Source organism: Trichomycterus rosablanca, chromosome 10, assembly GCF_030014385.1.
Source record: "Trichomycterus rosablanca isolate fTriRos1 chromosome 10, fTriRos1.hap1, whole genome shotgun sequence".
NCBI classification, from domain to species: Eukaryota; Metazoa; Chordata; class Actinopteri; order Siluriformes; family Trichomycteridae; genus Trichomycterus; species Trichomycterus rosablanca.
The window spans coordinates 999,474-1,014,938 of NC_085997.1; the positions used below are offsets into that span (position 1 = coordinate 999,474).

Sequence of the window (15,465 nt, forward strand, 5' to 3'; positions counted from 1 at the left end):
CCCCGACTAAAAACATTGACGTACCCTAGTCCGTCCGTCCACCCTAAAACCGGACGTATGGACACCCTAATCTGAACTCTGCAGCACATCGAGGTCCTCTGTCCTGGTGTGGCCTGTCCCGTCGGTGAATCGGACCTCACCCGGACTTGCTGAGGTCGCGCTCGGATCGAGCTCCTCCGCCCCCCGTGCCAAAACAAGCACGCCTCAGCGCCTGAACACCGAAAGCTCTTAAGCAGGACCCTCGCATGTTCCGGGCGAATAAACACAGATCTGCGAACGCGTTCCACTGGCAGGCGGCCCGAGGGTGCGGCCCGTACCCCGGGACCCGAGCGGGGGCCCGCGGCAGGTGGCCCCGTCCTGCAGAACGTCAGGCCACTTTATAGGCTGAAAGAAAAACGTCTTAAAATAAACAGAGTTCTGGAAGAGCGAGCGCAGATTCACTCATCACGGCCTGAAGGTGAAGGAAAATAAACGCGCCCGGCCGAAGGTGCCCGATTCGGAGGATGTAGCCCGTCGTGAAGCAGACCGCAGATTGCTTCAGGTTAGGTCGGCTTGGCATGTCGAGAATGTATAAATAAACGTGGGTAAAACACGGGCACGCATGGCACCGTCAGCAGTCTGGCAGACGAGCTAGTAGATGTTGAACCTGAAGGATTTAGAAGCTAGACGCTTACAGGATGTTAAAAACAATCAATCGGGTTAACAAATAGTTTTTTTTGAAAACATTGAAAACATCACACTTAATGACATGGTCACTTTATTTTAATACTGTTTGTTTTTAAATAAGGGGTCCGACAAGCTCATGGTCAGGTGTCCAAATACTTCTGACCATATAGCGTAATTCTAGTCTGGTCAAGCCTTAAGAGTATAAATTGGGGGCCGGAAAAAGGGGCCCAAAAAATAAGTCTACCTTGTGTTGTCTGGCTCCTTAATCCGGCCCCAAATTGAGGTCATAATGGACATTTTACATTCTATGTTAATTATGAGGTTAATTATGAGGTCATAATGGACATTCAGTATTATTATGATGTCATAATGGACATTATATATTAATTATGAGGTCGTATTGGACATTCTGTATTAATTATGATGTCATAATGGACATTCAGTATAAATGATGATGTCATAATGGACATTTTGTATTAATTATGAGGTCATAATGGACATTCTGTATTATTATGAGGTCATAATGGACATTCTGTATTATTATGAGGTCATAATGGACATTCAGTATTATTATGATGTCATAATGGACATTATATATTAATTATGAGGTCGTATTGGACATTCTGTATTAATTATGATGTCATAATGGACATTCAGTATAAATGATGATGTCATAATGGACATTCTGTATTAATTATGAGGTCATAATGGACATTCTGTATTATTATGAGGTCATAATGGACATTCTGTATTATTATGAGGTCATAATGGACATTCTGTATTATTATGAGGTCATAATGGACATTCAGTATTATTATGATGTCATAATGGACATTATATATTAATTATGAGGTCGTATTGGACATTCTGTATTAATTATGATGTCATAATGGACATTCTGTATTATTATGAGGTCATAATGGACATTCTGTATTAATTATGAGGTCATAATGGACATTCTGTATTATTATGAGGTCATAATGGACATTTTACATGATTGTAACTTTTCACTTTATTTTGCCTTCATCCCAACTTTTTTGGGTGTTGCAGGCCTCAAACTCTATTTACAAATTACAATCATACAAACTTTTTCTTTCTACCCTTGTCGGTTGATTAAAGATTCTGTAGTATTAACACATCACAGATTCTCCTTTTTATTGCGCCTCACAAAACGTCCCAACTTTTCCGGAACTGTGCTGCTGCTAATTGGGACGATTTCTCAGCCAGTAATCTGTACTGGTACCCCGTCAGTTCCAGTAAACCGACACGGATTTGCAGGAATTGCGGCACAATCGGACCATCACGAGAGTTTTTAGAGCCAGTTACCTTCCCAACATGCAGCGGGGCCGAGAACGAGACCGAAAGCAGACGTCCTAATCCCATAAAGAGCTTTTCTTATCGAAGGAACCTGCAGAACCTGCCAGAAAATGAACGCCGTCCTCTTCTGATCAGCGCTTTGTTTGTTCCAGACAGAAGGTGCTCGTTACTCGCTTTAAAAAACAAGAGCTGGTGCTCTGAGTGAGCCGCGGTTGTAAAGCTGGAACTGTTTGTTCACCTCGCTGGAGGTTCGAGGTCCATTAGCACTTTTTTATTGGGTTTGTTGCGAAAGCTTGTTGCTCAGCATCCAGCGGGCGTAGGGCTGCTCTCAATCAGGTAGCCTAAACGAAGCCTGATGGACTGCTGACATCTATCTTACAAGCTGTGCATAAATACTGTAGTGGCCGCTGGTGGCTCCATAATGGTTTGGAGTTGGTTTAGCTGGCATTCCACAAGACCCCTGGTACGTGTACAAACGTCTCTGACAGGTGAACGCGTTCATTTTAACAGGTTTAGCCTCTTCTGACAGGACGATGCGACACCACACACGTCTAGAGATGCCAGATTACGGTTAGAGGGGTTTTGGCATCTTGCTATGGCAGGGAATCTTAAGAGCCACATAAAAACTTTATGTTACAGCTTGTAAACCACAGTGAGACCAGATTGCCATCATTTATATTATTTAAGTTTATGTTGTTTATTGGGCTGGATAGGGGGCCCTAAAAATAAGTCTGCCTTGTGTGATTTGGCTCCTTAATCCGCCCCGTCCTTTCGCCCCTCCCACCCTCAGACACAGCCACTGATAGCAGAGCGGCAAAGGTGGGCTCGCGCATTAAATCACCGTAAACCTGAGCACCCTGCTTGGTCATTCAGGTAGAAGGAGAAAGCCGGACCTACTGTGTAAAACATACAGAGGTGGCTCTGATTGGTCCAGAGGTGCATGATGGGAATGAAATCAGACGCCCTCGCGGCTCCTTTAAGAAGGGAAAACGTTCTGGCGTTAATTATATTATTCATCGGAGCTTTTTTGTGGCCTGGCTAAAATTCAATCCTGGGTCCCGATCCAGCTCGCTCTTTGATGACCTGGTGAAGAGAAATGAGTAAGAGTTTCCCATGATGCACTTTTCTATTTGCTGGAGCGAGACCACAGCGTCCTGGACCTCCAGCTCTCAGGAATCGTACAGAAAGGGTCCGTGACGAGGCGCTGGATTTCCCCCGAATTCTCAGACGAGGGTGTGGATGTGAGTGATGTGTGTGGTCGGGGTGCGTTTAAACGGGACGGTGCTTCACCGGCTCCTCTGAGCTCCTCTGTAAAATACGAGCGTCATACCCGCGGCCCCGAGGCCCGACTTCAATCTGACCGGCGGCCCCGCCCACTCCTGTTAGCACAGGAAATGCAAACGCGAGCGTTAAACTTCAACCCCCCTCAACCCGGAGTCATCGGAGTGAAGAGCTCGTAGACGGAGCTAAAAATAGACCGGACTGTTCTATAAACTTTGGAATGTTACTTGTGCGGGATGGGAGTCGCATCGTCTCGATCGGATCTGATGCGGAACCGAGATTTTACATTGATCATTAACACCAGAACTCGTGAAGGTCCTGCATCTCGACGTCTCGATTTTAATTAAACTGCATTAGCTGTGTAAATATTACCAAATAAAAGTAAACTGAGACGTAACCTAAAGTATTTCACAGTGAAGTAAATGTTGCTCTACGTACAAACTGCATTTCCAAAAAAGTTGGGACAGAGGCGCGTTTACATTTACGACAATTAACGGACGCTTTGTCCCAAGCAACCTACAATTGTGACTGAATAGTATTTGAGCAATTAAGGCTAAGGGCCTTGCTCAGGGGGCTCAGGGGCCCAACAGAGGCAGCCTGGTGGTGGTGGGGCTTGAACCGACAACCTTCTTGTTACCAGTCGCAGTACCACTGCGACGCTGAAAATAGACACTCCGTTGGTCTTTTTCACTATGGACTCTGGACTTTTCTTCATCAAAATATGAGTGAAAAACTACATTTGAAGGTGGTAGGTGACCAAAATTATTTAGACTGCAGTGTCGGAACAAAAACCAAGCCACGAAGTCCAAGGAACCGTCTGATAATCTCCACGATCTGAAATATAAACCAATATCTAAGTCTTTGAGAGATCCTGTCCACAGTGGTCGTCAACGATGTTGATACTGAAGAAGCTTGAAACCACCTCGAACCTTCTTAGAGTTGGCGTCTGGGCAAGAAGGACCCTGGCCATGGATGTAAGAAGCTCTGCAGTACTCCGTAAATCGGGTCTTCGTGGCAGGGCGGCGAGATGAAAGCCGCTGTTGTGTCAAGGGCATATAATCCTGCTGTGAAACATGGTGGTGGCGGCATCGTGCTATAGGGAAGCTTATCTCACAGAGATGAAACAGTCAAATTCAGGAACGTCGTTGAAGAAACCATGTTACAGAGCTGACCCGATATGACCCGAATCATACAGCCAAAACAACACCGGAGTGAAATACTAGCCGGATTCTGAATGCCCTTGAGAGTCCCACCCATTGAACGTCTGTGGAGAGAAGTCCAGGGGTCTGAATACTTTCTGAATTCACGGTATATGCTTCCAGTTTTGTAGGAGAAGTTTGGGATGGGCACAAAGTCTCACAGACACACTTCAAAAATCTTCTAGGAAGCGTTTCAGAAGAGTGGAGGCTTTTATAGCCTCAAAGGTTTGGCAACCACGTAATATCAGCCACGGTTTTGGCTTATGCTGAGACGTCTACATACTTTTGACCATTCTTTCTAGATAATATCATAATTTGACCAACGGTTCTGAGCTTTATGTAAAAATATTTAGTATTTTTGACCCACCGATGAGTCTGTGGATTTGAAGAGAATGAATCAAGTTGATTGATTCACACCGAGCACGATCGGTTCCCGTTTCAGACCCTGTTATTTTTTTGTTTTGCTGGTCAACACTGTAGCTCTTAAGTTCATGTTATGACTCCCTGATCGTCCCGACATTTATGAAATCGACTTTTTATGGATCTGTGTGCGGACAGAACAAAAACAGGGCGTATTTGTTCCTCGCCGGCGCTCCCGGGCGGTCCAGCGAACACATCATCCCCGGTGATGCATGAAGTTCTTGCGTTTGTGCAGCTTGTGTTCGGGATCCAGAACTCGGTGCCGCCCCCGCATAGCTCCGGTCCTCAGCTGAATCAACAGCCAGGAACGCGACGCCGCCGCCGCTTTCCGGCGTTCAGAGTTGTGAAGTGTTGACGTGTGTAGGGACCGTGAACATTGGGGGTTCTGGAGGCCGGGGGTAAGTGGGGCGGCCGGCTGCGGTCAGCTGGACCGTGGAAGGAAGCAGGTGCCAGCCAGAGCGAACGTGGCTCGGCATATTCACGTGGGAAAATGTACAGCTGCCTCCATAAAGTACGTGGCCCCCCGGTTATCACAAACGTGCACTATTCGGACAAAAGTATTGTTCCAATTGTTCCAAGTTTGCAGCAACAGTTTAGGGAAGGCCCCTGTGCACAAAGCAAGCTCTATAAAGACATGAAGAAATGCTCTAAACAGGCACAAATTCCCACACACAGACATACTTCAATGAGGATTTAACATTTACATTTTCTGCATTTAGGAGATGCTGTTTATCCAAAGTGACTCACAGTGCTGTGACAGTATATTGTCTGAGCAATTGAGGGTTAAGGGCCTTGCTTAGGGGCCCAACAGTATCAGTGGTGGGGCTTGAACCGGCGACATTTGGAGTATTAGTCCAGTAGCTTAACCACTAGGCTACAACATCCTATAAGCTATTTTTAATACCGTTTGTTTTGGTAACGGACTGTCAGACGTCCAAATACTTTTGGCCCTACAGTGTATTAAATGATACGAAATGTGAGAGTGCAGAACACTGCGTGTGTGTGTGTGTGTGTGTGTGTGTGTGGTCTGTCTTTAAGTCGTCACTCACATGAATACGGCGCTGCCAAAATCAGCATTAGCGCCAGAATTTTACCCAAAATGAGATCAGAGGGCACCGGAGTCGCCCGTCGAACCCGCCTCGGCTCCTCACGCGTCTGATCCATAATGAAGCATAAAATAAGAGGCGTCGTGAAAACAGGAGCATTCATCACATCTGTCAGCACCGTACAGATGTGTGCAGATGTGATCCCCTCAGCTAATGTTCTCATAAGAGTCCGTTCGCTTCCAAATATCCATCCACATAGTCCCTTATTATCCTGGTCAGGGTGACGGTGGGTCCTGCGCTACCCAGAAACATTGGCCCAGGAGCACACGGAGGCGATGAAGAGCCGCAGATCCACCTTCTGCATGTGATAGCACATCTGATTTTTCTGGACAGGGTTGTGGTGGGAACACTGGGCGCAAGGTTGGAATACCTTGGACAGTGTGCCAACCCATTGCACATTGGCTTCAGCTACCCCAGACATAGCCAATCCTGTCTGTATGCAGACGCCCGACCGGCCGATAGCACAGCTGGGGATCCCAGCAGAAGTAGGCTGGCACAGTTTACTACTGTGCCACACGAGCACCCTAAATTTGACCTACTGACGTTCACTTTTTTGCACTTTATTGTGTTTCACCCAATGACCTGTCAGTACTGCAGCCTCATGACTGATTGAGTTCCATCTCGGCATCCTGAACCTCTCCAGCGGCGTCTGTCAAGTGCTCGACCTGGCTGATAGTACAAAAGCAATACAGGCCAGGAAAAAGAAAGCAGAGTTGCATAAGTCGCTGCTTCCTGCCATTTGGATCGTACGATTTGGGACTCGTCCATTGGCCTGAAGAACGACCTCTGTTTTTGAGAGAAAAGGCATTAATGGAGCGCGGCCGCATTTGGCTCCTTCAAAAGTGTCTGAGATCAGCCTGAAATTAACATCAGCGGTAAGGGTGAGGAGCAAATACTATAGTAATGGGTGAAGACCTAGACGATGACCAAGATCAAAGGGATTGACCTAGACGATGTTGTAGACCAGGGGTTTGATCTAGACGATGACCTAGACCATGGGATTGACCTAGACGCTGACCTAGACTAGAGGATTGAACTAGAAGATGACCTAGACTAGAGGATTGACCTAGACGCTGACCTAGACCAGGGGTTTAACCTAAACAATGACCTAGACACTGACCTAGATCAGGGGTTTGACCTTGACCATGACCTAGACCAGGGGATTGACCTAGACAATGGCCTAGATCAGGGGGATTGACCTAGACGATGACCTAGACCAGGGGATTGACCTGCACAATGTAGGTTCACACAGAAATAAGTATCATGTACAGAGTCACGCACTGCTCTCTATTATTCACCATCTATGTGCAGTACCTCGACCAGCCAGCCGCTATTGCAGCAGCAATTAGCTAGCAACTTTTCTAAGACGTCTTTTGCCCCCTCTCATACGAAAAAGCGATCCAGCCGCCCCGTGGTGACCGAACATGCCGGTCAGCCAGGTGGCTCCTCCTCCGAATTCATACCAACACTTCCTCCACGTCTGCACACGGAACCTCATTTCCTGCTGGTCCCCGTAGCCTTTTTATGCTCCGTTTGTAATGCTGAAACTATTCGGAGGGACTTTTTTTCTCCCTGTTCCCCCCTCGAGCCCTCCACCCCTCACTCCCCGAATACCTCGACACTTTCCAGAGCAGTTACGGAGCCGCTCAGCAGTTTGGCAGTTCTTACAGTAAACGTTTCAGCTCTGATTGTTCTGATTGGAGGATGTTTACCTCCGTCAGCTGGACGGGCGTCCCTGGGTGACAGCGAGGCTTTAGCGCTGAAGACCTGGCAGCTTTCAGCGGCACGGTGGCGTGACACGGGCGCTCCGCCGGCCGCTCTGCTGTTCCTTCATTTTTTCCAAAACCGCTGGCTCTGGATACGTCTGCAGAACGCACTCGGAGTTTACTGCCGTGTCATTTTATTCAGTCCCGCTCAGAAATCAAAACATCTGCACGCTGAAAAACACCAACTGCTCTCCATAATCTGGACATTTTTCATCTCTGAGTCACTTCTGATCCAGACTGAGATGTTTTACAAATAATGAAAAGAAAACAAGTGTTTCACTTTTTATTTTTTCATTCGTTGCAAAGTTACAGTGTCCATACGTCCGGCTTTAGGGTGGACGGACCGGTTTTTCATCTGCTTGCCGTGGTCCAGCACAATGCTTTTGGAAGCGAACCGGACGCTTGTATCGATCATAATTAATCACCACTTTCTGTGAGGACGTCCAGCCCTGAAATGCTGGTTAATTAGTACGTTCCTGACTTATTTGGAAGAGCAGAAAGATCACCTTTTTTGGGGTCTGATGTCCTTTTTTGAGGGGTTTGATGTTCTCCTTTTGGGGTCTGATGTCCTCCTTTTTTGCCCCACTTCTGTTATTTCTGTTCGGGGTCTGATGCCCTCCTTCTTGGGTTCTGATGTTCTCCTTTTTGGGGTCTGATGTCTTTTTTTGGGGTTGGTCTAACGCCCTCTTTTTGGGGTCTGATGCCCTCCTTTTTGGGGTCTGATGTTCTTCTTTTTGAGGTCTGATGTTCTCCTTGGGGTCTGATGCCCGCCTTTTCTGAATTCTGATGTTTGAATTCTGAATTCTGATGTGGGGGGTCTAATGTCCTTCTTTTTGGCTCTGATGCCCTCCTTTTGGGGTCTAAGATCCTGCTATTGTAATGACTATAGATATTTATATAGAGATCCGTTTCGTGCACAGAGAGTCACGCACTGATCTCCATCATCTGTTTCAGTGCAGTACCATCGATCAGCCAGCAGAGGTCATAACTGCAGCAGCGTTCCCACCCCGTACAGGCGCCCTGTATGTTTTTCGACCCTGGTTTTGTTTCAGGATCAGAACGTGATACTCAGATTGGTACTGATATGGAATTTCATTCTGCTGTTGTGTGAACGGTGTTTATATTATAAGCGATACACACACACACACACACACACACACACACACACTCCGTGCCGCGTGTGTGTTTTGGCGTGTCGGCGTGTATTTTGATATTCGGGAGAAAAGTTCTGATTGTTATTCTGTTGTTTACAGGTCATGGAGGAGACCGGCACTCAGATCGCCTGGCCTTCCAAACTCAAGATCGGTGCCAAGTCCAAGAAAGGTAAGATCCTGTGTGTGTGTGTGTGTGTGTGTGTGTGTGTGTGTGTGTGTGTGTGTGTGTGTGTGTGTGTGAAAGGACTTCCTGGGAATCAAACCCTAGGGTTTTTGGCTAGGGTTAGGAGTTAGGGTAAAAGGTTAGGGGTAGGTTTAGGGTTAGGGTTCAGGGCTAAGGTTAGGAGTTAGGGTGTAGGTTTAGGGTTTAGGGCTAGGGTTAGGGCAAAGGTTGAGGTTAGGGCTAGGGTTGGGTTTAGGGTTAGGATTAGGAGTAAGGGTTAGGGTTTAGAAGTGTTAGGAGTTAGGACTAGGGTTAGTGGTTAGGGTTGAAGGCTAGGGTTAGGGTTAGGTTTAGAGCTAGGGTTCGGGTTCAGGGCTAAGGTTAGGAGTTAGGGTGTAGGTTTAGGGCTAGAATTAGGTCAAAGGTTGAGGTTAGGGGTTAGGATTAGGGACTAGGGTTGGGTTTAGGGCTAGGAGTTAGGGTTATAGATCATTTTTGTGTTTGGTCCGGACCAAAGGAACTGACGTACGAGTATAAACACGACCTGGAATGGGTTTTGCTTTATTGTAAATCCTTTTGGGGACATAATGGGACTCAATTCCTAAAATTTTCCTAAAAATCCAAACCGCTCGTCCGACTTTGCGCTCCTGCGTGCAGGAAGTCGTACCCGGGTCAGGGGCCGTTTAAATTCCGCCGTTTTGAGTTCTGCGCCTAGTACAGCTTCTATAATGGAGGGTTATTATCTGCTGACCACATGCGTTAAGCATCCCGGCTAATGAAGCATTAAAAACATACGCAGCCTCGGGCGGGCGAGCGCTCGGCACCAGGCAGGGCGTCGTACACGCGCGGCCCCCGGGGGCCCGACTGTTTCGTACCAGTTTTTCTAAAAGAATGTCTGTAGTTTATCATTAACTTTCAGCACGCTGTCCGAGGGTTAAAAAAAACCATCCTGCTCCGCCCGACTGCTCTGTTTTTAGATCTGGACGGTGTTTACGTTTAGTGCCGAGATATTTTTATAGTTTAAACCAAATTACTGACAGTACGTGTAACTACAGAGGTGTGAGGTAACCAAGTACAAATACATCGTTGTACTTATGTATTATTATTATTATTATATTTCACGTTTATCTGTATAAGTTATGATTAGTATGTTTGAGCTACTGTTTAAACTCTACAGAATCAGGATCATTTATTTATTATTATTGTTTTATCACCATCACGTCTTGTTCAGGGTCGCGGTCGGACATATATGTCGCGACTGATGGAATGAACTGGATATGTCCAAGAGTCTTTCATGTGGCTTTTCATGTAGAAATCCGAATCGATCCTTAAATTTATGCTAACGCTGCATCTCCAACCAAAACACGCCGTTAGCCAGGACGAAACCAGACATTCGCCAAGGAAAGCAGCCTGGCTAGCCTAGCGCTCTCTCTGCACAGACGCTCCCGAGAAGAGGGCGTGTCTTAAACTCTTAGATCCCTTAAAATGCTCCTACTGAGGAGCCTTAATTCTGAGTGATGATCTGATTGGATAACGAGGGAGCGTCCGAATCTCTGTCTAAGTAGAGCGTCTAAATAATCTGCCGTATGAGCTCCATGTTTGATTAGAATCCTCTACTGAGGAGCTGATCAGGCCAAAAATACTCCAAATTTAAATGCGTTTGGCCTCCAGGAGGAAAAACAGCCGAGCGCTGCTCACTCATGAGTCTCGGGAGGACGGAGACGTACATTCCACACGCTCTGAATCTGAAGTGATGCTGGGTAACGCCGGAGCGGCTCGAGTTGCTCTGTGAGAGCGTCTGGTTTCCTCATTTCGGCGTCAAGGTCCAGATCGTTCTCAGCAGAGCGTTCTGAGAAGCAGATGTTGAGACGACGTCTAGCGGAGAACCTTCTCGCTGCATGTGGAACTGACCTGATTTTATAGCTTTATCGTAGCCGGTTCCTCTTCCTCTGCTGGAGACCCTGATGGCGTACGGAGGGTATATTCGCCTGACATGCGCTCCCTCTGACCCATTTTTATTCGCCTGTACTTCAGTGGACCGGCGCGTGATGCCGGTCTCATGCACCAGGGGTCCTTACACAGCATCAAAGACCCTGCCCACTTTTTAGTCCCGTCTTTTCCCACCCGGCGGACTAGTGGCTGATTTTGTCTGCTGCACTGCCGATCGTGCCCGCTAAGGGGCACCCAGCCGACCGGTAACAGAGCTGAGATTCGAACGTGGGGAGATCAGATTTGGGCAGATCGGAAGGCCTGGAGAACATGCTAACTGCTCTTGTTCATTAACCTGTTGTCACATGATCGATACGGAATACGGGAATCCCATCCCGTCCGACCGCAGCAGGGTTTCGGCTACAGGACGCCCCGTGGCACAGTCAGGGATTAAACCTCTGACCTTCTGATTACATGGCTGTGAAATCTGTCTGTTAGCTCTTGCTGTGTCTGCATGGCTTTCCTCTCACCCTCCAGAAACATGCAGAAGGTGGATTGGTCTCTGTGTATTGCAAATCCTAGGTGTGTGTGTGTTGCCCTGTGGTGCTCCCAGTGTTCCCAGTCGAAGCTCTAGATGAACTGGTTTGATGTAGTAGGATGTCATACAGCACGGGAGTCCTGGAGACCTGGGTTCAAACCTTACCTGTTTCCTGCAGGGACTCGTTCCATTTACAAAAGCATGCAGAAGGTAAATCTGCTGCTCTAACTTGGTTGGGGAAGGGGGGGGGGGGGGGGGGGGGGGGTTCCCAGGTGGCTCAGGAGCACCACGGCCCTGATCACGAAGATGCAACTTATTAAAGCAAAAGATCATGGGATCATGGATCAGAGAAAGCTGCGACTCCGACACACTGCGACTCCGTGCTCCTCCGCCAGCCAAACTAGGTCGCAAACGAGGCGCTATACATGCAGATATTATGTTCGAGCCAAGGCGCTCAGGTGGCGCAGCGGTAAATCATGCTAGCTCTCTACGGCTGGGATCCAGGGCTCGAAAAAATGTTTGTTTTAATAGAACATGAGGGAAAATGTATAATTATTTATATTCAGTCCACTCTCACCTGTGCACACATCACGGTGAGGTTGTCCAAGCGTATGAAGGTACGGGTCACGTCCCATTAACAGTGTTTATGTTGCTAATAACTGAAGCGACGATAACATATAGCTGGTATTTAAAAACAGATCATTTTGTGTGTGTTTTGGCCTCAAATCCGAACCACGTCTGACAAATTGTAGATCCTTCCTCCATGATTTGACCCATATAGACCCGTTATGGGGTTCTCTTATCACAAAATCAAGACTGGAACTACTTTTAGCCAGACTGTTCACTCTGAACCCTGAACACGATCCTATGTTGTGTTTTTTTTTTATTCTCCGGCTCTGTATCGGGCGTCGATCCAGCCTGAATCCGTGGATAAATCAGGCTTCGCTTGTGTGGAGTGATTTACAAGTGGACCAGGAGAACAAGAGGAGAACAAGAGGAGAACAGGGCACCCCTCGCCCCCCTCGCCCCGAACCAGAGAGCAGGGTGCAGCAGCTGGAAAAACAAATCCCAGGGCTTCGGGTTGTGCAGCTTGGCCCACGCCGCGTGGCATCCGAGCCGGTCGCTATTTCCATGGTAAATCCTGCTAGGATGCCGGAGCGCCGCGTTCCGGTATGCCGCGGACTCGACGGACCCGTTAACTGAGAAAGAATTTAAGGTCCGGCGCTTTTAATGAAGACCTTTGGGGGTGTTTTTGTGAGCGGATTTTAGGGCCGTGATCGCTGCCGCTGGTCTTATTTTGTGGTGAATAAATCGCCGCTGCACTGATGAGAATGAAGCGTCACCGCGACAACTGATGTTAGCGACGGAGGAATTTAATCAGTGGTGGTTTGGTTGGTTTTTACGGTTGGTTTAAAGCAGCCTGGCCTTCGCTCTACAGAAACTGGTTTTACTTAAGCTTGGGACCTGCTCTGAGAGCGCACTGACAAGTGCACGTCCCAATGGCTAGGGTGTTTGGTCAGCCTTTTCCCCTTAGACATAGCCAACCATGTCTGTGTAGATGCCTGACCGGCCGATAGATTCAAACCCTAAGTTTTAGCTGCACTGTAGTAGCGTATTTACTGCTGAGCTGCTTTTGGCGCCCTCTGGTGGCCAACACTGGTATTATTAATTTAACTTCTACTGGTCTAAGGCACAGTTGGTCATAACCCTTCTAATTAATTAATAAATACGATTATTTAGAAAAACAAATATTAAATAATGTATGTAATTAATTATATACATTTCAATATTAATAAATTGATTAATTTTAATAAATTAATAATGTAGAATATTATTTTAGCATGTAGTATAAGCTTCAGAAGCGTATTTTACCACTGCGCCACTTGAGCAGCCTCTGGTGGCCAACAGTGGTATGACAGTGGTATTTTCTAGTGTTCTAATGCACAATGTGTCACCTTTCTAATTAATTAATAAATACAATCATTCAAAAAAACTAATATTAAATAATGTATATAATTCCATACATTTTAAGATCAAGAAAAATAATCTACAATATTATTTTAGCATGTATAAGCTTCAGAAGCGTATTTTACCGCAGCGCCACTTGAGCACCCTCTGGTGGTTTACAGTGGTATGACTACTTTATTTTCTAATTATCATTCTAATTAATGAATAAATTCACTGGAAATATAATTACTCAGAAAAACTAATATGAAATAAAGTATATAATTAATTATATATATTTTAAGATAAAGAAAAATAATGTAGAATATTATTTTAGCAATTATTATGCAGAGCCATCAGATAATGACGTAATTTTTGAGTTTCCCGATTGACGTAGTGCTCGTTAAACACAGAGTAAAAATCCAGAAGTCACATGACTGCGGTTTTCAGCGTTTACGTCTTAAATAAACAGTGCGAGATTTCCGGAAGACTCTCTGGATGCTTCTTTTGTCGTCTCCCTCGAAGCTTCAGAAACGTTGCTCAAACATTCTTGAGTTCCGTCCCTCATATGGAGGCGGCGTGTGTGTGTGTGTGTGTGTGTGTGTGTGTGTGTTTTACGGGCTCCAAAACAAGAGCGGATTCGAAGGCTCTGTCACGCCATTGGTGCCTCTTGACGGCGGAGCAGCGATGTGAAGTATTTAAGAGCAAAACAAGGCCGCTTCCTGCTTTCCTTCAGCGAGCTCGACCTGAGCGTGACCCCGCCGAGGACGCAGACCAGAAATAATTCTTATCGTATTAATAAAGATAACGTTAATAAAATATTACACAATATTTTGTTTATTACACAATAACGTTGGACGAGAACGTTTGAACCCACGTTCCGATCATTCCAGAGATGTTTAATGGGGTTGAGGTCAGGGCTCTCTGCAGGTCACTGGAGTTTGTCCACGCAAAACCTGTCTAACCGTGTTTTTATGGACCGTGTCTTTATGGACCGTCTTAGCTCGCATGTGTGGACGCAGCGATGAACTATCAGTAATAGCTTTCAGACTTACTCTTCATGCACAAAGATTGTTATTCCTGAGCGGTTTGATGGTATTATGCGCAGATGTGGGTGAAATCCCTTGTTTTTTATTTCACATACTGTCCCGACTTTTTGTAGATTGGTTTGTAGATACTATCTGGACTTTACCTTCATGCTTGATGTGGTTACCCTTCTTGACCAGGGACCAAGCATACTGGGCAGTGGTACCTCATCGGTTAAGGTACTGGACTAGTAATCAGAAGGGTGCTGGTTCAAGCCCCGTCATTGCTCAGTTGCCACCGTTGGGCCCCTGAACAAGGCCCTTAACCCTCAGTTGCTCGAACTGTATTCAGTCACAATTTTAAGTCGCTTTGGATAAAATCGTCGGCTAAATGCAGCATATGTAAATGTGCTGAAGCTGAAGCTGACTGTTGATGTTAAACAGACTCTCGCCACTAGAGGGAGACAAAGCAAACATAACGTGTGTCAAACTAAAAACCTCCTGTTGTTTGGTGCTGTTATAGTTTACAGTACCAGTCATGAAGTTGCTCTCGGCGTCCAGTAGAGAGCGCCGCTTCAGCCTAACCTTCAAAGAACTCCCCCAACAGAACTCCACCGGAAACGGACAGCAGCATGTTATGTAAGACATGGACAGTTCTGGATTTAAACATGTAAAGTGACATAAAACATTTAGCACACAGCGCCCCCTATGTGTGTTTGGTGGATAAACACCAAGCCTCTTCTGAATTCTGTAAGATTCTGCAGATCAGCGTATATGAAGATATGAAGATGTTTGATTTTTGTCCGTCTGTCCTCCTCACATTCCAAAAATGCACCTAAATTTAGCTGAAGTAAACTTCCTGTGGATGTTATTTGGACAGATGTGCCTCACGCCATCACAACACTTATCAAAAGCAGCTGTGCGCGGGGGGGCGGCGATGGGGGTAGGGAGACTAAT

General features: G+C 46.4%; 1 protein-coding gene across 1 annotated transcript in view; it reads left to right on the forward strand.

Moving 5' to 3' along the window:
* bicc1b (BicC family RNA binding protein 1b) overlaps nt 1–15,465 on the forward strand; it is a 53,019-nt gene that overhangs the window by 12,071 nt on the left and 25,483 nt on the right. Inside the window, exon 3 of the mRNA XM_063002652.1 lies at nt 9,009–9,078. Coding sequence (XP_062858722.1) covers nt 9,009–9,078 — 70 coding nt within the window. The remainder of the gene's footprint in view (nt 1–9,008; nt 9,079–15,465) is intronic.